Below are 27,976 nucleotides of genomic sequence, written 5' to 3'. Positions count from 1 at the left end.
ATAGGAACATTTATTATTATTAAAACGACCAAGCTAATATTGCTTGATTCACTTCTACAAGAGACAAATTGACCTGAAAATGATAACTAAAATCGAAATATATCTTCATGTCTTAGAATAGTGTATTACTTTTAAAATAGGTTGAAAAACATACTAACTTTAAAATAAAACAAGGATGACAAGATTCATAATTGTGGATGGACCGACTCATAAATTGAGTTTTAGATGTTCAGTATTATGAAAATAAACGTATTTCTAGTTTGTAAAAAAAGTCATAAAATCTCTATGAATAGAAATTGTCTTTTTGTCTTTTGTATCGTGACCGACAGACCAAAGGATCAAGTAAAAAATAAACTGTATGCTCAACGTTAAATGGAATCTTTACAAGAATTTACATAAGTCTATCTTGAAAAGCGGCCGAAGAAAATGTTTCGCCCTAACGGTTTCTTACAGACGGACAGAGGGACAATTATATTTAAAAATTATAGATTAGCTTCTTTTAAATTATAGAATTATTGGTTGAAACTTCTAGTTTGGAACCAATCAAAATTCAATAAAAATATTCACAGTTTTTGAGCCAACAAATAAGATACGGTCATTATAAAACATTGGATTCCAGTATAATTTATACATTTCAATGCCTCCCCCCTCTCTTAGAATTTGTTTTATAGAAATATAATCCCTGTCAATATGAATGTCAGGGAGGGAGGGGACATTGGACTGTAAATTACACTGGTACCCAAAGTTTTATAACCAAATCTTCTTCATTAGCTCAAAAAACATTGTATACCTCTTATTGAATTTTGATTTTTTGGTTACTAGCTAACTAGATGTGTCAAAACTTTTATATCAATAATTCTACAGATGCGGTAGTTTTGTTTCTCATCATTGGGGATGTATATCAATTTATCGTCCATTGTCTTATCCCTTTATACCAGTGAAAAATTCTCGTCCTCACAAAATTAATTCTTTTCCTATCAACATAAATATTTTCAGTAAATTTTATGTTTTAAGAAAAATCCTTTTTTTCGCTTTTTAAAATGCATAAAAAAGGAATAAAAGTATTTCAGAACCTATCGATCGAATCTACTATATAACTCACTTTGTATGTCATTGTCTATATGTCCTTCGCTATTCAACCGATTAAAAAAAATGCAATCAACATATTAGTAAATATTTCATAATTAAATAGCGCTGCAATACGTAATACGTAATTGGATGTTAAACATATAGTGGATTCGCTACGATTATCTAATGGGTTTTGTATTCAAACGAAAGGTTGAATTTATGCTAAAACCATTCAAGGATCCAAGTGGGAGATACGTCTAAAAAGGAAGGATGAGAGGAGAAGTGGGAAAGGAAACCCCTAAAAAAGAGATGGGTTTGGACTTATTTTTATGACGTCACACATGTCACTTTCCGTATCTTCATTCAAGTGAAGTCTTTATAAATTGGAGAAATTTATTGGTGTGTTGGTTGGCGAGATCTTAAGGGACAGAAAAAAACCTTTATACTTTATAACATCAATATTTAACCGATTCCAATTATGATAAACAAAAATACAACTTCTAACCACTTAGAATTGCATCTATTTACCAAAAAATTGGGATTTCTGAAATCTATTGTTATATGAATAAGCAGAACTTTTGTTTTCAATCATTCTCTCTCCCCCCCCCCTCTCCTTCTCTTACTTTCTTTCTTCAATAGTAATATCCCTTATTATGCAAATAAGACAAAATATACCCCCCCCCCTTGAATATCTTCACATTTACTTATTACACATAAGAGATCTTAAAAGGACTCTCCACAGAAAAATCAACTTTAGATTTTTTAAAATCTAACCTGAAATTATTAATCTCTGTTCAATTTTAGGTATTTTTTGTTTTTGTGGCATCGCGATCGAAGCCCTTTGAATTTTTTTACCTCCTTTAAGTGAATCCTCCCGCCATTTAATTTGTGCTGCTTTAGTGATTTTTAGCTTCTATTTTTGCCGCCGTTGCCGCATTCATCGCCCTTCTTCGCCGCTACTCCGCTGTACGTCGCTTTTTAATACATGCTCCCCTCTCCCTTGTTCAGAAATTAAATAGAGGCTGGGGGTGTTGTGTATAGCTACGTACGCAATGTATAGCGGAGTAGCGGCGGAGAAGGGCGATGAATGCGGCAACAGGGGCAAAAGATGGTTATATTTGGCGGAGGCGAACACAAAATGGAGGCGGCAGGATTGTCCAGTCAAGGAAGAGGATAAATCGTAGAGCGGCCGGTTGCAATGGAGCAAATGTTCTTTAGCGGCGAACACATATTGAGTGGAGGAAAGTGTAGTATATATTGTTATAGCGGCAGTACAAATAGGCGGCGGACAAAATTTTCAAAGGGCTTCGATCGCGATGCCACAAAAACAAAAAATGCCTAAAATTGAACAGAGAATAATAGTTTCAGGTTAGATTTTCAAAAATCCAAAGTTGATTTTTCTGTGGAGAGTCCTTTTAAGGGATAAGACAATCGTAGATAAATTAATGTACAATCCCAATATAAACAAAATAATAATTTGAAACTTCTATTTCATCTATTTACAAGCAATTGGTATTTCTAAAATTCATTGTTATAGGAATAAGCAGAACTTTTGTTTTCAATCATCCTCCCCCCCCCCCCTCCCCTCTCCGATCCCCTTCTCATTCATTTACTTTCTTTCTTCAATAGTAAAATCCCTTATTATGCAAATAAGACAAAGAAACCCCCTCCCCCCCCTTATACATTAGATAGCTTTAGGGACAAGGCAACGCTCCCACCCCCAACCCTTTATAATTTCTGCCAAAACTTTAGGTACTTCCAACCAATAATTTCAACCTCTAGTAGAGGTATTTTTGATAATTTATCTTCTATTGTCTTATCCCTGTTCATATGGAGAAGTCTGTAAAACAATCTAATGTGGGGGGGGGGGATATTATCCACTCCAGAAGTAAGAGATACTACGTCCCTTCTTATTATTTCTAATCCCAAATAATTCCACTTATAAAACTAATGATGAAGGACCTATAGTAACTTTACATTGAAGCAAAAAATTATTTTTTTTTAAATAGCAAAAAATGCAAGATTTTTAAAATGCTTGTATCCTCAAAGGGAGGGAACATTGGGCTATTAATTACACTGGTACCCAAAGTTTTATAACCACACTATCTTATTCATTTAATAAAAAACTTTTACCGAATTTTCATTTGTCTGTTCAAAGCTAGTAGTGCCAAAACATTAAAAACAACATTTTAATTTGCAGAAGAGGTAATCTTTTTTATCTTCATTGGAGATGGACATCAATTTACCATCCATTGTCTTATCCAAATTGACAAATTTTTGCACGGTTTTATATGAATATAATATGCCCCGAACTTGAAAGTATTATATTAAAGACGGAAAGTTGTATTATATGTATGTATAAGGGATAAGCCAATAGACGATAAATTGTTGCACAATTCCAATGATAAAAATCAAAATTACCCCCTTCTGCAGATTAAATTTATTGGTTTAAAAGTCATTGAATGAACAAACCAATCAAAATCTAATTAAAGTACCAAAAGTTTCTTGGTCAACGAATAAGAAAACGTGACTATAAAACTTTTTCAGATGTCCCCTCTATCCCTGATTCTTAAAATATAAGATAGTTGACGATCAATTGGTTTACATCCCCAATGATAATCAACAAAATTACCTATTCCAAGGATTAAGATTATTGTTTGAAAAAGTATCCTCCCATAAATAGTTTTAAACAAAATGTAATTTTAAAGTTTTTGAAGATTTTCCTTTTTTGTAATAAATTTCTTTTATTTTTAGGAAATTAGTTAGCTATGGCTCAAAGAGGTTTAAATTCCCAATCATAAAGAACAAAATTACCTATTCCAAAGATTAAGTTTATTGGTTGAAAAAGTACCCTCCCCCAAAAAAGTTAAAACAAATGAACAAAATGTACTTTTTAAGTTTTTGAAGCTTTTCCTGTTTTGTAACAAATTTCTTTTATTTTCAGGAAATTAGTTTGCTACGGCTCAAAGAGGTTTAAATTCCCAATGATAAAGAACAAAATTATCTATTCCAAAGATTAAGATTATTGTTTGAAAAAGTATCCTCCTAAAAAATAGTATTAAACAAATGAACAAAATTTCCAATTTGGTTTCGAAGATTTTCTTTTTTTGTAATTAATTTCTTTTTTATTTAGGAAATTAGTTATTTACGGCAAAGAGGTTTAAATTCCCAATCATAAAGAACAAAATTACCTATTGCAAAGATTGAGTTTATTGATGAAAAAAGTATCCTCCTCAAAAATATTTATAAACAAAATGTACTTTAGTTTTGAAGATTTTCCTGTTTTGTAATTTATTTCTTTTATTTTCAGGAAATTAGTTAGCTATGGCTCAAAGAGGTTTAAAGATTCATGCTCCTGCTTCAGAAAACAGGTAAAAATATATTTTGTAGCAAGATTATTATTTGGCTGTTTTAAAGATCTTAATGCTTGTGTACCTTGTAGAATGAAAAGTATTAAAAATCATTTAATGAATTGTAATAAAATAAGATAAAATTGAGTTAGAGGTCAGTTCTGACGTACGTCCATCTTTAACGTATAGCTGTTATTGAAAATTTAGACATGTTAGAATTGCCTTATCAATTTTAAACATTGCATGATGATTATTGCAACAGATATTAAAATAAAACATAAAATTAATACCTAATTTTACATTTTAATTTCCGTGAAAAGCTGTCTATAATACGATGTGATGCTACTATATTTATCTATCTATCAATCTATCTATCTATCTAGTGTGAGCCATGTCAACCTTTCCTACCAACGTCATTCGCCAACTCCCAGCCATTTTCAAGGTAATGTGGTGCAAACATGTCAGGGATGTAAAGGGATAAGACAATGAACTCTAAATTAATATACATATCCTAAATGATTATAACAAAATTACCACTTGTGTACTTTAAAATTGTTGGATGGACACTAAAGTAGCAAAAGAATAAGTTAACATGGTTTAAAAATCTTTGGATGTAATTTACAGTCCAATGTCCCCTCCCTTCCTGAGTTTAGGAGATTTTTATCAGAAACAATGTTACTCTAAACTTAATTGCAACTTTTTGTTGTTTTTTTAATCGAGGATTTAACATCTCACCGCTGTAAGGTATAATCAGGTTTCTATAATAAGTTTCTTTTTTAGTATCTATTTATATTTCATATATAAGTTTATCCTTTTTCTATCTATTATACATACCATATATTCTTTCATCTATTATACCTATTATTTATCTTACTTACCTATTCATTTATCTATCTATTTATCTAACAATCTATTAATCTATCTACCAATCTATCCAAATATCTATCTATCTATCTAATTTTATTTTAGTTTTAGTAGTACCCATCCCTTCCTTCCCTCTCATCAACATTCACAATTCCTACCTAATAATGCAAAGTAAGCTTTAAATTTTCAAGAAGTCGGTGCTTTTACATAAAATGCCTGTTTAACATCTGACACCCCCCCCCCACCCCCCTCTTAGTTTTCAAATTAACAAACTAATGTAAGGGGGGAGGGGAAGTGTTTTTATCAATAGAATTTAGGGGACCCTAAAATTGCTGGGTAACCTAGTAACCATTATAACCTAACCAAATCTAAAGTAATTTGAAACAAATGAAAAATACACCCCCCCCCCTCTTTCCTTATTTCAAAATTAAGAGGAGGGGAGGGGGGGGGGGCTGGGGTGTAATTCTCATCAAGGTAACTTGTGTAAAAGCGCCAAGAAGTCTTATACTAATATGATTAGTCTTTTTTCAATTTAGACTTCGATTATGTTTAATTTTAGTCAAAACGTTTTTACTCAGAAAAATAGATATTTTACCCTAGATAGTCTATCAAAGCTTTATCCTAGGAAATTTAACCTTATAGAATTATAAATAATTATAAACTGACTTATAAAATAGATGAAATGAAAAAAAAATAAAATTATCTTTTATACTAGAATGTGTACATTTTTAACTCTATAATGTGGTCGTATTGTTTCTACACTGTGTTCCCATTGGTCAAATTGAGTTATTGATTATCTAGACTATAATTCTGCAATCTATGTACGTACTTTTAGACACCTTAAACTTAGCAAAACGTTTAATAGTTTCTTGGGAAAAAAACATTTGATTTCTGTCATACTGAAGGATTTAGGTTAAGTTCCCTTGCCTCTTTATAAATTGACTAGCGGCTACGCTCAAAGATGCCTCTATGCAAACGTGAATAAAGGGACGATATATCTTGGAGGGGTTATCGTAGCCTTCTATAAAATCCCTCCCTGGAACTCTTACTGCAATGCAATGTAAAGTATAGCTACATTGGGAGACCGCCTATTTTGTCCCTTTTTTGTATCTCTTTTGAAAAGTGCGACACCCTGTGACGTCAATGAAATAGGAAGAGTTGATCGTAATAAAATTAACAACTTTTTTTAAAATAACTATTTTTAATGCTTAAAAAAAATATTAAAAATCTTAAAAACAATACATAATTTCTATAAAACGTATTTGCTTCTTTTTTTGGTAACAAAATTAGTTTTTTTGCTACTTTTTAAATAAATTCAATCTTCAATGTTCATCACATCAGCTGATTTCTATTTTTTATTATTGTTTTGATTGTTATTAGAGGCGTGTTATAATTTTCATAACAATTTTAAAATTTGTTGAAAATATTAAAATTATAGAAATATAGAATAAAATATAGAAAGTGATGGTACTTTATAATCATTAATAGGTCCGTTATAAACATTTATTGTTACTTAATGCATACAAAATATAATTAAAGGAATAATATTGCCAGCTTTAAATTATTATAAGAGCTAATTTAGTACAAACCAAAACTGAAGAAAACTTTTAAAAATACCATTTGTATTGCATCTAGACAACAAATGATGCCCAGTTTAGGTTATGTTTGATTAAGTAGATGTAAGAGAAGGGTTTATTTATTCATCTTTAAATTATACTTTTGACAGTAATTGTCGGTTTTTATGGATGGGGTCGAATGGGGTACGGACGGAGGGGGGAATGAGCGGCGAAGGGGTCATCGGGGGGGGGGGGGAGGGAAGACTCAGCATTAGAACTTTATATTATTTGATGAAATTTATTTTAATTGATGACGTTGGGGCCAGCTTCTTTGGCAAGGACCCAGGCCAGCTAGGCTATCCTATCCCTTGATCATATATGTAAAGTTGTGGAGGACCCAAAAGATTCCATCTGAAAAGGGAAAGTCTCTCATCCTAGGAACTGTGTAGAATTTGGGGGGGCCCCAGCGACACGGAAGCTGGAATCGCCAGAAGGGGGAGAGAGGTACTCTCTCCAGTGTACCAGGGAAGGTCAAATGGTTGTAGCAGAAGAAATTCTATGGTTTCTTGGATATCTTGAAACCGGTTTATGATAATAACAATAATAAAATGGAAATCTCATAATTCGCTCTTTTTTTAAGTTCAACTACAAATCCTAGCAATTTTAAAAGACTAAAAATGATTAAAAGATTTTAGAATAAAATAAGCATAATATTTGAATTGTAAACCTAGATATTTAATTACATCCAAGAAAAGCCACAAGGCAAATAAATTAAAGAGTAACTGCACTGTTGATCAACAACTTTTGGGCTGGAAATCCATAGTTTGAAAATTATAGGACAACTCTAACATGCTTAAATTAATCAATTTATCGCCTCATATTATAGACAGCTTTCCACGGTTATTTAGAATGAAAACATATACAAATAAAACCAGTTTTGTGGGCCCTGAGGTGTCTAAGGCCCGTGGTAAAAAAATTAGCATTAATTTTATGATTTTTATTTTAATAATTGTGGAAATTTGACTGTAATACCAAGTTAAACATTATTTTTCAGTATTGCATAGAGCCGGTTCTAATCCAGCGGATATAAATCGGTTTGGAAGCCATACTGGAATAGGTATTTATCGCATTGTATTATAGACAGCTTTCCACAGTTATTTAGAATAAAAAAATATACAAATGAAACCAGTTTTGTTTGCCCTGAGGTGCCTGAGACCAATGCTAAAAAATTAAACATTATTTTATGATTTCTATTTTAATAATTGGAAATTTGACTGTAAAACAAAGCTAAACATGATTTTTCAGTATTGCTTAGAGCCAGTTCTAATCCATCTTATATAAATCGGTTTGAAGCTATACTGGAATATATATTTATCGCATTGTATTATAGACAGCTTTCCACAGTTATTTATAATGAAAAAATATACAAATAAAACCATTTTTGTGGGCCCTGATGTGCCTAAGGCCTGTGGTAAAAAATTAACATTAATTTTATGATTTTTATTTTAATAATTGTGGAAATTTGACTGTAATACGAAGATAAACATGATTTTTCAGTATTGCTTAGAGCCAGTTCTAATCCATCGGATATAAATCAGTTTGAAGCCATACTGGACTAGTTATTTATTGCATTGTATTATAGACAGCTGTCTGCGGATACTAAAATGGAAAATTATAAGATTAAAACCAGTTTTGTGATAAAGGCCTGTGATATAAAAACTGACATATTATTTATGATTTTTATTTTAGTAATTGTGGGAAAATGTGGAAATTTGACTGTAATATGAAGCTAAACATGATTTTTCAGTATGGCTTAGAACCGGTTCTTATTCAGCGGATATAAGTTGGTTTGGAAGTCATACTGGAATAGTTATTTATTGCATTGTATTATAGAAAGCTGTCCACGGATATTAAAATGGAAAATTAAACTGTTTTTAAACTATTTTTGAAAGGTATATAAAAAACATACTGTGACACCTGTAGAATCATACTGCAAAGCCAAAAATAAGAACAATTGCCCACGTCGATTTTTATTAGGATTTTAAAGTTTATTTTTTACTATGGATTCAATAAATTTTACTGAATCATGATGTTTCTTTCCTTTGTGGGTAAAATACTCAGCTTTTAGAGTGTCTTGCGTCATAAATATTGTATGCTAGTATACAGTAAAGTTACATGTTTTGATTTTATCAATCAAAACTAATTAAAAATTAATTCTTTATAATATATCAATGAATTAACATAAAAATGTTTCATGTCTATAAACAAGTCCTAAAAATTTAAGTATGTCCTTAAACAGTATTATCTATTTATGCAGTTTTGCAACAAATTTACTTACAATATTGTTTGTACTGATGCATTAATATTCTGCTAATTCAGTTCTGACAATCTACAAGTGTTAATGTTCGTTTGTCCTTCCATTTCAGAGCTTCGCTTTTATGGATGTTGTCATCCTTGTTTAATTTTATTTAAAAGGGGGCCATTTATAAGTTTATTTTATTATATCCATTTGTTTTATCTGATACTTTCCAAAATATGTTTTATTAAGACTTTATCAATAAAAAGTAAATTTTTTGTAACTAGACCAAATATAATTAAGAATTAGAACCATAAATCTAAATACAAAACTAAAAATATCCTTGAGACATTCTATTCTGCAACCTTTTTTATTCATAAACATTTTTAATCAAGTTAATTTGTTTATACCTAGTGTATATAACTGTGTAGGTACGTCGTATACAAGCACTTTAAATTTTAAACTGACAAATTTTTTAGATTTTAAAAAGTTAATCTAATGGATTTTATTTTTATTTATTATTTTGTTGTAATTAAATCAGGGTAGCCCCTTTCGTGACAACACCCCTTAAGGGGAGTTTCTTTGTATTTTCACAGTAGCTTTTCTCCTATTTCTAGCCCCAAGCAATTTTGAAAATACGACGAATCGCCACTTAAGGGGCGTTGCCTTGAATGGGACTATACCCATAAATCATTTTTAATTCAATTGTTTTATATTTATATATGTATTATTTAAGTAGAATTTGTTGTTATTTTAATAATTTTTAATACAATTGTTTTAACTGATTCTTGTTTATTATTTATTACGATTTAGAAACCATAGAATCCGTACGTCCATTTATAATATGCTGATACACATATAGTAATCTGCGCTAATATCCAATAAAAAGTAGTAAGCTTTGTTCATATATAGCTTAAGAATTTGGTTACCGATCCGATTAAGTTCTACATTTTAGGGAAGATGCATAAAGGTTCTAAAATCCTTTTAGACCGTTTTCATCATTAAAATCTGAAGATGGTTTTATGCTATTTTTCTACGCTAAATTCTAAAACTAATATTCTTTAGTAAATGAATTGCTACCAAGTTCTTTATCTTGATAATCAGAGGCTTTTAGTAAAGTAGCGTTTGGGGGATGGTGCATTTTGAATTAAAATTAATTAAAAAATGAAAAAAATTCCAATAAAAGTTGCACTATCAGAAATACTCGTTTTATCTGGAATTATCTGGTTTTTCAACCTTACAGTGTCACAACTATAAAATTGAATTAATTGCCCATTGTCCCCTCCCTTCCTCCCTGCCTAAGGCCTGTGCTAAAAAAAAACTGACATTATTCTTTAGGATTTTTATTTTAGTAATCGTGGGAAATGTCTGTAATACAATGCTATACATGACTTTTTCAGTATGGCTTAGAACAGGTTCTTATCCAGCGGATATAAATTGGTTTGGAAGCCATACTGGAATAGTTATTTATCACATCGTATTATAGACAGCTGTCCGCAGATATTAAAATAAAAATACAAGAGTTAAAAACTTAAAAACGAAGTGAAAAACGTTATTCTATATCCATTATATCTATCGGTTGCAAAGCTGTACTGAAAAAATAAAAGATCCCTCATTCATTGAAATATTTACAAGGTAGAACATGTTGTATAGTTAGGTTGCTAATATGGACCTCATTTATTTGTAAGTGGTAAGGGGTTGGGGGCAGACCCACAGGGCAGGATTTATGCTAGTTTTCATTTAGTAGGTTTAAATTTCGGATCAATTATTTTTTTCCTGTAACAAAATTTACATTAACTTTTCGTGCAAAAATAAACCACTAAAAATAAAGAAAGGAGTCTGAAATTTTTTGTGTAGATTCTTTAGACAAATGAGAATCGCAGTTCTTTTATGCTTCATGATCCATTTTTATGTTTAAATCCCTTTAATTATGCAAACTTTGTCCGTAGGTACTACATTTAAAAAAGTCTTTTTTTATACTATTAAATAAAAAATGTTGATTGTCTTTCAGTGTCGTTAATTCGTTGGCCTTTCAATGTAGATCGATGACATTTTAAACATAGCTAGTTAAAGTAATTGGTAGTCTCTAAATAAAATTTCATTAATATCACATGAATACAAATAAACTTATTACAATCATAAAAAACGACACTAAAAACCATAAACCCCAAATGAATATAAAAAAATATTTTTAAAATAAATTATTTAAGACTGTTCACGTTATCATCAGCTAAGGGGTTAATATGAGCCCACTTATTGAAACCATTTTTAAGATTTTTCATGAAAGCAAAAGTGTTCCCCATTTTCGGGCCATAAAGGGGGAGAGGGAAATGGTCACAAACCGGTTTCAAGATATCCAAGAATCCATAGAATTTCTTTATACACAACCGGTCAAATAAGCAGAGGGTCGGGGGAGGGGGTAAGTGGAAGCCTCTTCCTCTATTGGCCGGTTAGACTTGAGCAATACATTTCATTCAAAAATAAAGGGTGGAGCATCGCATGAGAGGGGATGACTTTTCCTCCTGGTTGAAAGGATGAAAGGGAAGGGGGATTCCCATTACATGCCTGATGTACAGAGTTAGGCACCTGACTGGCTTGAGTTTAAACATAAGTCTTTAATAAGACCAAACAAGAGTTGGATTAAAAAATTTTTAAAAAATGTGAATTTGTTGTGCTAGTGGTAAAAAATCTGAATTTAAAATTTTTTTACACAATGTTAAAATACTTATTATCTTAAAGTAATATTTTTAGTAAGTTGAAGGATAGAATAAGGTATTTTGTAATGAGAATATTCACATTAAGCCAAATTATGTCAAAATTTAACCCCCCCCCCCTTTGGTTTGCTAAAATCAGGCATTCCCGGAACTTCCTTTGGGGTGTTTTTTTCTGACCATGGTCCCGTTTTAGCGGTTTAGCGGTCTTGGGCATATGATATCTTAATTGATTCAGATATTTTATAACCGGTTTATGCCCATTTCCCTTTTCCCCTTAATGGGCTGAAAATTGGGAACACTTTTGGTTTCTTTAAAAATCTTAAAAATGGTTGGAAGTCGTAAAGTGTATTTAGGCAGGAACAACAGTATCAGCATAAAATATTTTATTTCAGAACTTAGAACTATGGGTAAAAATTCATGGACAAACAAATTAAAGGAGTTGAAAAGAAGAGAGGAAGAAGGAAACTTACTCTTCATGGTATGTTAGGATTAAAGGAGGGGGGGGGGGTGGGTTAATGCAACCATCTCGTAATCAATGATTGAATAACACTTAGAATTCGAATTTTGATCTTAAATTTTGCATGAATAATCCTTGGTAGGTCTATTTTCCCTAATTCGAACAAAAAGAACACATATTACTTTTTTTTGGCTCAAAAATCTTATTTAAGTTCTAGCCGGTTGCTGTTGGTACTAGAAACTTAAAAAATGGCTATTGCTATCATTTTACATGAATTAAACAAAAAAATATGTTTTTAAAAGTTGATTCCTACGTAATTAATGATGAATTTGCCCTGAAAATAGGCAAAACGCGGGTAAATGGCTGAGCCGCCAGCCGTTACTTTTCCAACTTTTTGTTCGATTTAGGGAAAATAGACCTACCAAGGATTACCCATGAAAAATTTCAGTTCAATTTAATCACTGATTACGAGATGGTTGCATTAAACCCCCCCCCCCTTAAACTTTTTAAAAATCTTCCAAGATAATAGCCTTAACTTATGTTCAAACATATTAATAATTTTAAAATAATACTTATGAACAGTGACATGCTAACTGATTGAGTGAGGATCACTGTTTTGGCTGCATTTCACCATATCATTAATGTTAATTACCTATCTAGGACCGCGGACGGCAGTCTGGCAGCAGTTCTCATGACCAGCAGCCGTCGACCAGTCCCAGAGATTCCACTGGACCTCCCCCTAATCAGCATGACAGGAATGGGTTTTCATACATTTGATTTAATGATTCAACAATAATCTGTGAATTATGATTTCTTCAAATGTACCAAATTCTGTTTTTTAAAAATACCTATTGCTAACCCCTGCGGGGCAAATAGATTCAGTGCCCTAGAATTAGAAAAAAATTATTCGCCCCCTTCCCTTGCTTTCAATTTATTTCATACACAATAGTATGGGAGTATTTGAAGTAAACATTAAACAAGGCACTTTGAGATAAAAATTAAGCGACGTTTCTTTAATTATAGATAGGTATGATTTACACAAAATTTCTCATGAAATAAAAATGTTTGAAAATCACAAATGAATACAGGAACAGTCCCCGTAATAGCATGGCTACCAGCCCGCCCCCAGAAATGGGAGGACCCCCCACGGATGGCGGAATAATGAGTGGAGCCAACACCCCAAAACCACCTTCTACCCCTAACCAGGTAAAAAATCTCAATATGAAAATGTAAATCAAAACTACAGAGTAAAACACTAGAGGGGGAAGGGGTTAGATAACTGTTATGTGCCGACCTTCAATTGGGTCTTTAAAAATCAACCTATATTGTCGGGAATATTAACACAGCCAAGTAACAGAAAAAATAATTTGCTAGCAGACAAAAAGGTTCTTGGAAAAGGGGGGCAGGTAGTTATCTGTATACAATATACATCTATACTTATTATAATACTAATTAAAATAACTCTTCTATTATGTATAAAAAAATCTTAAAATTTTAATATTAATTTAGAATAAGGTATAAGAAAAGTATCTTAATGAGTTTTAAAGGTGAAATGCTTTTTAGCTCCTCACAAAAGCATTTTTAAGAAACTGCAATTTGTCATTTTTTCACATTTCTTGACTGTGATGCATTTGCAGTAAAAGAATCTTCTTTAATAACGTAGGTTATAGTAAAAAGAAAAAAAACTCCTTCTTATTTGACAAAAAAATCTCTAAAGACAAAAAAGTTATTGAAGTTTGATTTTTTTTTATTAAAGCATTTAATTACAAATTATGGATAAATTATGAAGTTATATCTTAACCTGTCAATCAAATTAAAGGATTATAGGAATTAATAAGGGGTGGGAATTTACGAACATGAGCAATTTTTTAGGTCATGTTTTTTAAGTATACAAAAAGAAAAACTGAATATTTGTTTTCAGTGAGAAAAGGGGGGAGGCGGATGTGCCACTTTTTGAAACCAAAACTAAAAGTCATCAAACTCAACTAAAAAAAGAGTTACAGGTCTGAGATTTTGCATGGCAGTTGCTTTATAGGGGTACAATATGGAACTGTGAAGAAACGGCGGCGCAACCGCCGAAAACCGCCGTTTCCCGCCAATTTTTTTTTGCAATTTCTCGGCGGTTTTCGGCGGTTGCGCCGCCGTTTCTTCACTGTTCCATATTGTAACCCTATAAAGCAACTGCCATGCAAAATCTCAGACCTGTAACTCTTTTTTTAGTTGAGTTCCTTTGACTTTTAGTTTTGGTTTCAAAAAGTTGCACATCCGCCTCCCCCCAGTATTATAATTAAAACGTTTGCGGTCAATTAATGACGTATATAATTCAAATTACTTATGACAATTATCTTTATAATAATATATTATTAATCTTTTGAAATATACAAGTCTGAATTCCTTCTTAGATTTAAAGATTTGAAACTAATTGCCAGTAAAGTATTTTAAATGGGTTATTTAGGGACATAAAAGTATTTATGATGTTAAATACATATTTTAGAATAATAATACTGCTTTAATAACTTTATATAGGTAGTTTAGTCTTGCTTAAATAGTTTGTGATAATAATCTTCACTTTGCAAGAACACATATTTTTCACCTAGGATTTGGACACTGGAGTTCTGGGACAGGGAGGGCATGATACATCAGACCTTGATGTTCTAAATGAAGATATTTTTGAGAGTGCTGATGTGACGCCCCGCCATGTGCCTATGTACAGCAGCCTTCCCTCGCCTGGTGGCCCAATGCTTAACCAACCCATGGGCCTCCCCTCCTTGCATAGATCCAGCAGCAGTCAACCTGGCTGTTCTCCCCACCCAAGCATGCATGCGTCACCAGCTCCTGTGCCTCAATCCCCGCACCAAATGCAATCTCCTGCAAGTGTGCCGCCGTCCCCCGCTACCCACCAGTTTGCCACGCCGTCTCCTGCCCAGCCTCCTTCACCGGTGACGTATCTTCCTATGAAATCACCAGCCGCCTTCCCGCCGCCGCCGTCTCCAGTCAGCAACATGACACCCCAGCCATCTCCTGCCAACTTGCTTCCACCTCAATCCCCAGCCAGTAGTATACCACCTTCATCACCTCTAAACAAGCACTACTCTGTAAAATCTCCTGGAAGCGTGAGTGCCCCAAAATCTCCACGTGGCGGAAGTGTTCCCCATTCTGTGTTATCCCCTCAGTCTGTATCCCTGCCCCAAAACTCTGTTATACTTGCACCTTCAGGGCCGGGTGGTGGAGCTACTGTCCTGCCACCTGGCGCCTCTTTTGTACCTGGAAATGTAATTTCTGGAATGCAACCACTGCAATTTAGTTCTAGCGGCACTTTAGTTAATAGTGGGGGTCAGGTTTTTCAAATTCAACTACAACCTAATACTGGTGTAGGGCAAGCAATAGTTACCAATACCACTGCAGCTAAATATCATCCTCCACAAAGCACGTCACCTGTTAATTCTCAGACGGTTGGTGTGTCCGGAATCAGCCCCCAGGACAGGACAAGACTTACCAGTACCTTAAACTCGATGGTTACCACACAAAACCAGGCGCCTGTAACAAATGTATCTGCCGGTCAAACTCAGCATTCCATAATTATTAATTCCAATGGTGTGCTCAGTAGTGTCCAGCCTGGAGGCACTCCAATTATAATGGGACAAATGGTGGCTCAGTCTGGAGGTGGGACAGCTGGCACTCCCATGATAATTCAACAGCAGGGTGGTGGTGGCCCTATGTTGTTGTTACGACCCAATGCTCCCTTACAAACAACGCCTACTTTAGTGCCAATAGCAGCTCAACCCGGCCAGTTTATTGTTCAACAAGGTGGCCAGCAAAAAGATATTGAGGAGGTTCCGCCGCCGCAAGTGATAACGTCACAGCCACCACCAACAACCACAGCTGCTCAGAAAACTTTCGATTTAGGTAATATTTTTTTTAAATTTTACAACATTTTTGGGATTAAAATCAGAGAGAGAGGGGACAATAGGCTGTTTAGTACACTTGTCCCCATAGTTATATAATAACGTTTTCTTATTCATTGGCGAAACAACTTTGGGGACTTAAGTAAATTTTGATTGGTTGGTTAACTAAGTTGAGTGTTCAAACGTTTCAGCCACTAACTTTAATCTAAAGAAAGGGTAACGTTGTGAATAATCATTGGGGATGAACATCAATTTATCGGCCATTGTCATTATCCCTTTAGATACCTGGATTTTAAAAAAAAGACTTCTATCTTATTTATATCTTCAACTTCAAATATTAGATAATTTGTGGTTCTTTAACAAATCTAAAAGATGGGGTAGGATTTGTCTTTTAAGTTTATTTACAAACATGTATTTTTGTTTCTAGTGAATTTTTTGAACAAATCAAATGATTAAGTTGTAAAAAAATTCCTTATTTAATAATTAAGGTTTGCTCTAAATCTACTGGACTAGGTATATTTTATTTTGTTTAGGTGCATTGATGAAGGATGCTGGACTGGACATTGACGACTTTGATTCATTTAGCATGGATCAAGGCTCAGGCGGGGGCTCCCAAATGGATCTGGGATTCAGCACCTCCCACACTATAAGCCAATCAGATGATTCTAACTTGCCAATTTTTTCACAGAGTAACTCATATGATATGATTCAACAGGATAATAGTATGAACAGCCAACAAATTGTTACAAGCTCAAACAGTCAACTGCAGTTTAGTCAACAGCAGCCCATGCAAATGTCAACCCAAAATTCTGGCCAAATTATTAGTATTGGACATGATAGTAGTTTTCTTGCGTCAGGTCAGCAACAAAGTCACCAGCAACAACAATCGGGTCAACTTCTTGGCAACCAGTCAATACAAATTATCGCTGACAATGGAAGTCAAATGTTGACAACAAACACCACCGGCCTGGCATACAGCATGCAGGCGGGTGCATTTATTCAGGGTGGATCTCAAATTTCAAGCATACCTGTTTCTTTACCAGAACTTGGCGGCCAGATTGTCAGCCAAGCATCCTCAGTACAAAGTAACCTGTTACACCATGACAGCCAAATGACCAATGTTAACGCTATGATGACAAGTGGTGGTCAACATGTTGTGGTCACCTCGTCAACTGGTCCCCCCACTCACCAAATGATCTCCCAGCAGCTAGGCATTACTCTCACAGCTAACAATGGGCCGCAGGGTATTACCCTAACGCCAAGCGGTGGACAGCTTATCCAGGGAAGTGGTGGTATAGCAACTGCTACTTTGTCAACTTCTGCATTTCCGCCAGGCTCTTCGTTTCAACTAATGAGGGTAAGTGTACCTAGTTTTTTCATTTTTTTGTTATTTCTTAAAAAGAGGGGAGGCGGATGTGTCACTTTTTGAAACCAAAACTAAAAGTTAAAGGAACTCAACTAAAAAAAAAAAGAGTTACAGGTCTGAGATTTTGCATGGCAGTTGCTTTGATAGGGTTACAATATAAAACAGTGAAGAAACGGCGGCGCAACCGCCGAAAACCGCCGAGAAATTGCAAAAAAAAAATTCGTCGGGAAACGGCGGTTTTTGGCGGTTGCGCCGCCGTTTCTTCACAGTTCCATATTGTACCCCTATAAAGCAACTGCCATGCAAAATCTCAGACCTGTAACTCTTTTTTTTAGTTGAGTTCCTTTGTTGACTTTTAGTTTTGGTTTCAAAAAGTGGCACATCCGCCTCCCCCCTTTTAAATGAAATTTTTAGTGTAATTGGTAGAAAATTGTATTGGCCTCGTTAATATGTTGTTTTCAAGTAAATAAATTTTTAAAAACAAACCTTAAGGCACAAAATTCTACCAGAAAAAAAGCCTCATACGCATCTTTTGAAATATTTATGCTTTAAAATGCGCCGTTATGTAATTATGTAATGTAAATTAACTGAGTAAAAACTTGTGCAGTCCTCTGACGGCGGCCACTGCTCCGTAGACCCACAGCTGGAGCGCCAGGTAGAGACCATCAAAATAAGATGCATTTAAATGTTAACACATTCCTTTAACCCTTACAGATCGGGCCCCAATTCCCACCTTAATAGATTGGAGGGGGGGGCTCCAAGAGCCCCTCCCCCCTCTATCTCGGCTCCTGTTACAGATAAAGACGTAAAAAAATTTTCTGGTGGTTCATGTGTATATTTAGAGAAAATTAACTTTTCTAATTAACTTCCGCCGCCGTTTTCCGCCACCGCCGCCAAAAAAAATTTTATTGCATTTATTTTGAAAAATTTTTCCCCTTATAACCAACCCTGTGGGGGGGAATTATTCCTTACCTCAATTGTAAATGATGAACCAATAGTTCAATAGATTTTGATACTATTTTGTTTAGAATTGTCCCTTCCCAACCTTAAACCACCTTACATCTAACAATCGAGTTCTGGAAGTTTGGGGGGAACATTTATTTATATTAATTTAATGTGTTAATTTCTTTAGTTGGAAAGCTGACAAAACCAGCAGTTTCTGGTGTGAAGACAATAAATACAGCTGGCATAATGGTTAAATCTGGAGGCATTCAGGGCGTACAGGTATACATTATTTTTAGTTGTTTGTATGGCAGTTCTATAACCAGAGAGATGAGCTGATTATTACAATTGTCCCCAAAGTTTTACAATAACGTTTTCTTATTCGTTGGCTTGACAACCTGGTGACTCTTAATGGATTTTGATTGGTTGGTTTATTAAGTTGGGTGTCCAAACGTTTCAACCACTAATTGTAATCTGCAGTATGGGTAATTTTGTGCATTAACATTGCATGCGGAATGTATTGTACATCAATTTATAGTCCATTGTCTTATGACTTCATATCCCTGGCTATAACTCTAAACTTATGGTATTGTTATACCTACGTATTTTTACTGTGTACTCACGATGATGCCCACTTTTTTTTCAAAAGCTAACGTTGTTTTGACTAATATGTGTATAAATAATGATATAGGATGTTAGGTTTATACGTATGTTTTGTGTATGAGCTCCACGCATAACACATAAGAATGACAATATCTTAAAAATTATTTTTTTTGTGTAAATTTTAGGACAAGGAGGACAAGTTCAAAATATCGGCGGCAAACAAACTATAGTTAGAAACAAATCTGGCGGTCAAACCATCCGCACCGCCGGTGGCTAACAGGTCATTGTGATGACCACAGCCGGCGGCGCAGCGGTCAAATCACTGGGCGCCCAATATTCAACCGCCGGCGGTCCGGGACAGACAATGTATGCTACACAGGGCGCCGGGGGCGGTGTTAAAATGATTGTTGTGAGCAGTGGACAATTGTCTGGAACATCATTCTCCAGACCTGTTATGGTTAGCATACCTAACCAGCAGGGGGTGAAGACAGTGAATGTGTTGGGTAAGCCGGGGGGCGGATCTCAGATAATTTCCAGCGGAGCCGGACAAATTTTGACGCTGCCGGCAGGCCAGGGAGTTCTACCTGGCGGCACACAGACTATGATGATTGGTATGTTAATTTTAATTTTCTACAATCACACCTAAATTCTATTATCAAATGAAATAGAAATAACAAATCATGCAAAAGATTATTTATAAAATTCACTTTTTAAGATCTATCTCTTAAAAATACAATGCATTACTTGTTTGTTCAACTTCACATTGATCTTTTTCTCAGGAGGAAAACCCGTAACAGTTTTGACCAGCATAGCTGGCAGTGCCACTCACGGAGGTAAAACAGTTCAATTAGTAAACACAGTCAGCAGCCAACCAACATCAAACCACGGCCAGCTAGTTACCGCTGGCGGCCAACAGGTTGTTGTTGGCAGCAGCGCAGGAGGCGGCCAGCAGATGGTCGTTATGTCGGCGGCTGGTATTGGCAACCAACCTACAGCTAGTGTTACAGGTATTGAGACTTCTTAATTAACCTTTTTAGAAAAATTCAAAGGAAGTTGAAACATATATTTTAAGGAAAGATATTTATAGATTAATGTAAGTAAATAAGGTTTACATTTGAATGTCCTTTAAAATGTATATTTTTTTTCCTAGGTTCCGTTGATGGCCCTGTAACTAGTGATGCTGCCAGCACCCGTTGGTGCCAGCCAGGTTGACGGGGGCATGGTGACACCTCAAGAGGGCGATGTCAACACCGAATTTCATCATATAGATCTTGCTGAATATATGTCAATGTTTAATTCCCAACTGGACGGAGAGTGTATGTTCAGTTCTCAAGTTGATGGGGATCCTGGAGATGTTACTGACGAAGCTGCAACTGCAACAGCAGCCACTGCCGCCACTGCCAGGAGGTTACTGAACAGAGCACAGAATCAGGTATGTATAACATTCTACTTCATTTTGTTCATAGTATTACTCCCCATGATAAGAACATTAAAGCTTAAATTCCTCTCTCGCGCCAAATTTTTTGTTATTTTTCATAAAATGAACTTCTGATATGAGTTTAAGTTTCTATTTGTGTTAAATAAAAAACTTAAAAGATTTTATTTCAAATTATGATTTTGATAAGGTACAACAGTAGTAAGCACAGAATCAGAGACGCCTCTAACAACTCCACAAGTTTCAACAGCTCCTGTTTCAACAACACCCGCAGAAAATGCCTCTAGTTTACCTATAGTACAACAACAAACAGGTTATTTTTTACTTCCTAAATTTTAAATATCAGTCATATGAAATCAAGCTTTACACATAGCGTTATTAATAGATTAAAGGTTTTTAAAGAAATTTTGAGGGCTTGGCTCATCGTGCTGCTGACAAGTAAACAACATTTTACCATTAGAATCTCCCCCCCCCCCCATACGTTATAGACACTAGTTTAACAAGTAGTTGCCGAATGGTAATAGAAATATGTTCAAGTAGTTTCCCTGTCAACTAACGCACGACTAACCTGTAATTAAGGTAGTTAGTTTTTTTTTGTCTGAAGCTAAAGATCTTGTTAATTGCTGGTCCTAATTTGATGTAATTTAAGTGGATATCTTAGAGTGGTTTTAAGCTATTTCCCTTATCTTCTTCTAGAAACTAGGGGCGACGTATAAAATAAGGTTGCATTTTATTATTATTAACTAAGTTGTATTTATATGATCAGGTCTTGCAGTACCTGTATGAACCCAACCAAATTTTAAAATTTTCTTGCGAATTTGAATTTTAGGCGAATCTCAATGGTCCACTCTCGGTGATTCCCAGGAAATTTGGGGTACAAACGAAGAGACTCCATTGTGGGACAGTAATCCTGACACATGGGACCATGACAGTGCTACTAGACTGGCACAAAAATTATTACAGGTTTATATATTTTATTTTTATAAGGTAAATTAAGTGTAAACTAGTGTTAAGGAAATATCCCCTTTATATTAATAAATATGTAATAGTTCTATGAAAAGTGTGCGGTTTATTTAGCCACTTAAATACCTATTCTAATATTTATTTTGGGGTTTCCGTTCAGTTAACTTATGGCTAGAAATCAACCTTATTCGACATTCACTCAAAGCCCCAAAAATAATGGACTTAAAAGTGTATTAAACTGTATATAAGACATTTGCGAATATATTGATACCATTAATTTGCCTCTTAGATAGAAAAAAGTATGTTTTTTTAATATTTTTCTCTTGCTACAAATCAAATTTCAAATTTGAGTCACCAAAAATGCTAAACTAATTTTTGCTCTAGAAGAATCAATTTTTGGAGTTAGAAAGTGCTTAATACCTCATTTTAATCGCCTGGCATTGCTTTATAATATACAGGTAATGACTTGGTTTTTTATGGAACAGCTGACTAAAAAATCGAGGTTTTGTGATAAACCCACTTTTGTTGTTGCTCCATAAATGATATTTTTTTCCCCAATTTTTTTGGCTGTAAAGAAGCTTTATATATTCATATAACATCCACCTAAATTTGACTTTTGATATTTTATTTATAACATCACCAGAGGGAATTGAATTTTGGAAAAAAAAATATCAATTTATATTTTACACTGCTATGCATTGTTCTTCTTCTTGTTTCTAAAAAAAATTTATATTATAAAAAAGAGAATTATTTAACGCTTCTATAGGTATGTTTATCATTTTTCTAGGCTTAATATAACTATAATTACACCATTTTAAAGTTAGACATCATAACATATTAACACAATTATTGAATCGGTCTGTATTATTAAGCTGGCAACTCTTAAAACAGCTGCATTTCATTATCCTATTATATAAAGTAGTAATCTTTGTTGTCTTTAGCTTAAGATTTCGACAATTACAGTACCTATTGAGTTCTGTGTTTTATGGATGCTTCCTATAGGACCCTGGATAGTTTTGGAATTTTGAAAATAATATCAATTTATATTTTACACTGCTATGCATTGTTCTTGTTCTTGTTTCTAAAAAATATTTTTATAATTAAAAAGAGAATTATTTAATGCTTCTATAGGTATGTTAATCATTTTTCTAGTCTAAATATAACTATAATTCCAGCATTTTTTAAACATCATTATATTCAAGTTATTGTAATTTTTAAATAAAATATCAATATCAAGAACTATTGGAACAATTTTTACCATGCAAAACAAGGTGTTATAAAGTGTAGGATCCCTCACAATATCTATCTGTCTGTCTATAATGCATTACACATGTAATGCTAATAGAGAGGATGCTATAAGAGTGCTCTTATAATGTGAACTTCTCATAATTGAATGGGCTTCCTGAAACCAGAGACCATAAAGTTGGCCTAGTAACTACAAGGGGGAGTGCAGGAGTATCCAGGGGGAGGTGCTTGTAAAAGGGTAATTTTTTTAGGGATGGGGGTAATCACCCCCCTTAATATATTATGGGGGGTATAAACCCAGCCTTTTAAATTTTTTTTAATAGGAGTAAAGAAAATCCTTAGAACTTACAAATCTAGGAATCAAACTAGCACCCCAACCAATAATCGGTTCCATGCCAAATGTAGGAGTGGAAAAACATTGAAGGGACAAATGCATGAGTCCCAAACGTCAGAGTGGAACAAACGCAGGAGTGGGACAAACGTTGGAGTGGACAAACGCAGGATTTTTGGGACAAACGTCAGAGTGGACAAACACAGGAGTCCCAAACTTTTTTTTCAATTTTGAATTTTTGTTTACAAACACAGCCCCCCCTACCTTCGTCCCGTTACTTTTCTTAGTTAGGTTAGGTTAGGATATAGGCTAGGGGGCTGAGCACTGCAGCCATAGTCATTATTTTGTAGACAGGGGTATAAAAAATTTCAAAATTGTAATATTATTAAAATAGTAGACACTCCTAGGTTTTATTTAAGCAATGTCCACTCCAATGTTTTCCACTCCGACGTTTGTCCACCTTGATGTTTGTCCACTCTGACGTTTGTCCCATTCTTACGTTTGTCCACTCCGTTGTTTGGGACTCCTGCATTTGTCCACTCCGATTTTTGGGACTCCTATGTTTGAGGTAGAACCCCAATAAGTAAATCTCAATAAAACTTGATAAAATTATGCAAAATATCAAAGTATTCAATCCCTGAATTTCAACCATCTATCTTGAATAGGAGTAGAGAAAATCATGAAAACTTGAATTGTAGGAATCGATATAGCCCACCCCAGTTTTTTGGCAAATCCTAATGAAACTTGATGAAAATATGGAGTATTGATAGAGAGAGAGAATATTCAATCCATGAAATTTAAGCCTTCTATCTTTTATAGAAGCCGAGAAAATCTCGTTTTCCCCTTTCTGTCTCAGACAGACAGACATACCAATGGACAGACATACAGATGAATGGACAGACAATGGACGGACAAATATTTTGAATTATAGAGTAGCTTCACTACTAAAAAACTAAATAGGATAATTGTTGTACACAAATTGATTTCAGTATGTTTTAAATGAGCTTACATAATCAAGGACGTCCAAGCTTTTTGATTTGGGGGGGAAGGGGGGAGGGAAATTTGGGCATCCCCATGTTTATTTTGTGGGGTAATCTTTATATAAAAAAGGCAAGGACGTCAAAGCTTTTTATATTTTTTTTTTTTGGGGGGGGGGAGAGGGGAAGATTAAAAATTAAAAATTTAAAAATTATGGGGTTGCCCCAAATTAATTAATAACCCTTAACCCCCTAACCCCCCACCCCCCACCGGGACATCCCTTTACATAAAGTAATGATTATAAAGTTGCTAAGTACCTTACTGCTACAAAAATCATCTTCCAACATTTAAGATTAATTCTAAAACGCCTGAATTAACAATAAGAGCTAACCATGCACAGTGCCTTTGAAGGTGCTTTGACTTAAGTGTCAGAGCCTAAATTGGGACATAGTGCATTTCATTACCCTAGGTTAGGTAACTTCATTTCACTTTTCAAAAAAATCTAAAATGCAGCGGTTTTTGAGAAAATTAGATTTAAAAATTTCTAGTTAAATTTTCACCCACTAGGAGTTACCGCATAATCATAACAAGAAAATCAAAGATTATTTATTTAATATTTTGAACAACTTTGCTTTTATAAAGTCAGTCATAAAACCTCCCTATATATGATTTATTTAAGGCTGAATTTCTGTGACCTTAGAAAGCAATTGATAAAAATAGCCATTAATTACATCACTTCAGGAGTGGTTTTATGAAGAAATTTATTAGAGCAAACTTGTTCAAAATTAAAAATAAATAATCTTTGCTTTTCTTGTTATGATTATACGGTAACTCCTAGTGGGTGAAAATTGAACTTGAAATTTTCAAATTTAATTTTCTCAAAAACCGCTGCATTTTAGATTTTATTGAAAAGTGAAATAAAGTTACCTAACCTAGGGTAATGAAATGCACTATGTCCCAATTTAGGTTCTGACACTAAAGTCAAAGCACCTTAGAAGGCACTGTGCATGGTGTGGATATACACATCCTAATTGTAAAAATGTTTTGCTTTTTAAAATTGTAAATCAATTATTCAGGAATCGTTTTACTTTGTTTGTTTACTAGCAGCTGCGATCCAAACATCTAGGAGCTCTGTAATTAAAGGAGTAAGGAAATTAATAAAATAGCCTTATACTTTACCGAAATCTTAAGCTACAGACAAAAAAGCTTTATATAACATGTATTAATTTGTAAAACTGCAAATGATAAAATATGACCTATTTTTTTCTCTTTAAAAATTCTCTTTAAACACCTCCCCCTTTTTATATAAAGATGCTAATTCCCCCCTAACCCCAAGAGGATATAAGCAGTAAAAACCCCGCAGGTGGCACAATTTTCTAACACTTCTTTCTTATTTAGTCTTTTAAAAGGATTCAAAATGCATTGACATATATATATTTTTTTTAACTCTTATTTTATACATCTTAATTGGAACTGATGATCTATTTTTATAGAGAAACATATGTATTCCATCAATAAAAAGTTAAAAATTAAGTGTGTTTATACATATAATAATTACTATATATAATAGGATAATGAAATGCAGCTGTTTTAAGGGTTGCCAGCTTTATAATACAGACCGATTCAATAATTGTGTTAATATGTTAAGATGTCTTTAAAATGGTGTAATTATAGTTATATTTAGCATAGAAAAATGATAAACATACCTATAGAAGCGTTAAATAATTCTCTTTTTTATAATATAAATTTTTTTTAGAAACAAGAACAAGAACAATGCATAGCAGTGTAAAATATAAATTGATATTTTTTTCCAAAATTCAATTCCCTCTGGTGATGTTATAAATAAAATATCAAAAGTCAAATTTAGGTGGATGTTATATGAATATATAAAGCTTCTTTACAGCCAAAAAAATTGGGAAAAAAAATATCATTTATGGAGCAACAACAAAAGTGGGTTTATCACAAAACCTCGATTTTTTAGTCAGCTGATCTATAAACAACCAAGTCATTACCTGTATATTATAAAGCAATGCCAGGCGATTAAAATGAGGTATTAAGCACTTTCTAACTCCAAAAATTGATTCTTCTAGAGCAAAAATTAGTTTAGCATTTTTGGTGACTCAAATTTGAAATTTGATTTGTTGCAAGAGAAAAATATCAAAAAACATACTTCTTTTTATCTCAGAGGCAAATTAATGGTACCAATATATTCGCAAATGTCTTATATACAGTTTAATACACTTTTAAGTCCATTATTTTTGGGGCTTTGAGTGAATGTCGAATAAGGTTGATTTCTAGCCTTATGTTACTTTTTAGGTTCAGCATATGGATACAGCTAGTTACGCCAGTGGAGTTGATAATGAATCTAAAGATGTAAGTTTAATTAACGAAGCTTTCAATAAAATCTTTGTTTATTCCTAATTTATTACTTTGCCACCACAAGAAACTTATGTATTTTAAAATCCGTCGTTTAGCTGGTCTAAAATTGTTATTTTAATTTAGGGAAGTCAAATGATCTCACAGGATGGAAAGCCTGGCCAGATTATATCCCCAAATCCCAGGTATAGACACAATTTATTAATCATTATAAAGGGGGGGGGGGGCGGATGTGCCACATTTTGAAACCAAAACTAAAAGTCAAAGGAACTCAAATAAAAAAAAGAGTTACAGGTCTGAGATTTTGCATGGCAGTTGCTTTATAAGGTTACAATATGGAACAGTGAAGAAACGGCGGCGCAACCGCCGAAAAATTCGGCGGGAAACGGCGGTTTTTGGCGGTTGCGCCGCCGTTTCTTCACAGTTCCATATTGTACCCCTATAAAGCAACTGCCATGCAAAATCTCAGACCTGTAACTCTTTTTTTAGTTGAGTTCCTTTGTTGACTTTTAGTTTTGGTTTCAAAAAGTGGCACATCCGCCCCCCCCCCTTTGTATTACTTCCATAGGTAGTATTTCGAGATTATTTTTATTCACTTTTACATATTTTTTGTCTTTAAGGTTTAAGACAGAGTTTTGTCGCAACTTTAGAGAGAAGGGTGAATGCATTTATGGAAATCAGTGCCAGTTCGCTCATGGCAAAGCAAAATTAAGGGTAAGATATTAAATAAAAATTTTAAATATCCAATATCGAAAGGGCTAAAAAAGAAGTTTAAATCCGGTTTAAAACAGTTAAGTTTTTTATTTTAGTATCCGCAGAAAGCTGTATAAAATACGTAAATTACTTTCAGCATGATATGATCCGCCACAACAAGTACAAGACAAAGCTGTGCCAGAAATATTGGATCAAGGGATGGTGTGCTTATGGCACAAGGTACTTTCCATGTTTATGCAACCTGTCTATTAGTTTAATAAGTCAAGAGGGGGTCATTGGACTGTTATAATTTTTACACTAGTCTCCTAAAAATTTTTTATTAAGTTTTCTTATTGGTTAGTTTTGGAGTAACATTTACTTAAATTTTGATTAGGTAGTTTGTTCATAAAGATTAATGTCAAAATGTTTGAAACAATAATTGTTACCTACAGAACGGTAGTCATTGGGGATGTACATCAATTTATCATTCATTGTCTTATCCCTTTAGATCCCTGATTATTAGTACAGGGATTTACCTTTATTACATCAAACATAATCTTAACTTTTACAGAATTTATCCAAAGGATTCATTATTCAAAGAGTTAAAAAATTTAAAATTATGTATTTTGTTTGAAATCTCACAAACTTTAATTGTTCAGATGCAACTTCATTCACCAGGAAGAGGAGCAACACATTGCAGAGAAGACAAGAGTTGGAGAAGTTTTTACACCTTGGTTTAAAGCTATTTTTCCTGTGCGAAAAGAAAATATTATTTCATTATTTCTAACAAAGACTAGTTTTCTATTACTAGACTTAATTATTAACGAATGTTAA

General features: G+C 33.8%; 3 protein-coding genes across 3 annotated transcripts in view; all 3 read left to right on the top strand.

Moving 5' to 3' along the window:
- LOC145306102 (glycine receptor subunit alpha-3-like) overlaps window positions 1–5,520 on the top strand; it is a 44,396-nt gene extending 38,876 nt beyond the window's left edge. The window contains exons 15-17 of the mRNA XM_080148045.1: window positions 4,379–4,439; window positions 4,802–4,860; window positions 5,388–5,520. Coding sequence (XP_080004171.1) covers window positions 4,379–4,439; window positions 4,802–4,860; window positions 5,388–5,457 — 190 coding nt within the window. The 3' untranslated portion in view covers window positions 5,458–5,520. The remainder of the gene's footprint in view (window positions 1–4,378; window positions 4,440–4,801; window positions 4,861–5,387) is intronic.
- On the top strand, window positions 23–27,976 carry LOC145305469 (uncharacterized). Its single transcript, XM_080147087.1, has 11 exons — window positions 23–64; window positions 12,242–12,326; window positions 12,966–13,063; window positions 13,397–13,511; window positions 14,903–16,211; window positions 16,744–17,567; window positions 26,390–26,446; window positions 26,576–26,634; window positions 27,070–27,163; window positions 27,300–27,382; window positions 27,802–27,976. Exons 2-11 carry the CDS (start codon window positions 12,252–12,254, stop codon window positions 27,974–27,976), a joined length of 2,889 nt encoding a protein of 962 aa, XP_080003213.1. The 5' UTR covers window positions 23–64; window positions 12,242–12,251.
- On the top strand, window positions 18,709–21,402 carry LOC145306103 (uncharacterized). Its single transcript, XM_080148046.1, has 6 exons — window positions 18,709–18,800; window positions 19,307–19,732; window positions 19,901–20,128; window positions 20,272–20,553; window positions 20,747–20,869; window positions 21,386–21,402. Exons 2-4 carry the CDS (start codon window positions 19,411–19,413, stop codon window positions 20,331–20,333), a joined length of 612 nt encoding a protein of 203 aa, XP_080004172.1. The 5' UTR covers window positions 18,709–18,800; window positions 19,307–19,410; the 3' UTR covers window positions 20,334–20,553; window positions 20,747–20,869; window positions 21,386–21,402.

The sequence above is a fragment of the Acartia tonsa genome, chromosome 14 (assembly GCF_053477335.1).
Source record: "Acartia tonsa isolate MP-2025a chromosome 14, ASM5347733v1, whole genome shotgun sequence".
NCBI classification, from domain to species: Eukaryota; Metazoa; Arthropoda; class Copepoda; order Calanoida; family Acartiidae; genus Acartia; species Acartia tonsa.
The sequence above is the reverse complement of the archived record's forward strand: the minus strand, read 5'-3'. Positions and strand labels throughout refer to the sequence as shown.

Coding starts and splice junctions, on each gene's coding strand:
- LOC145305469 (XM_080147087.1), top strand. CDS start 12,252: ATGGGTAAAAATTCATGGACAAACAAATTAAAGGAGTTGAAAAGAAGA. Junction 13,064..13,396: donor CCTAATCAGCATGACAGGAA/TGGGTTTTCATA, acceptor TGAATACAGGAA/CAGTCCCCGTAATAGCATGG. Junction 13,512..14,902: donor CACCTTCTACCCCTAACCAG/GTAAAAAATCTC, acceptor TTTTTCACCTAG/GATTTGGACACTGGAGTTCT.
- LOC145306103 (XM_080148046.1), top strand. CDS start 19,411: ATGACCACAGCCGGCGGCGCAGCGGTCAAATCACTGGGCGCCCAATAT. Junction 19,733..19,900: donor CACACAGACTATGATGATTG/GTATGTTAATTT, acceptor TCTTTTTCTCAG/GAGGAAAACCCGTAACAGTT. Junction 20,129..20,271: donor ACCTACAGCTAGTGTTACAG/GTATTGAGACTT, acceptor TTTTTTTCCTAG/GTTCCGTTGATGGCCCTGTA.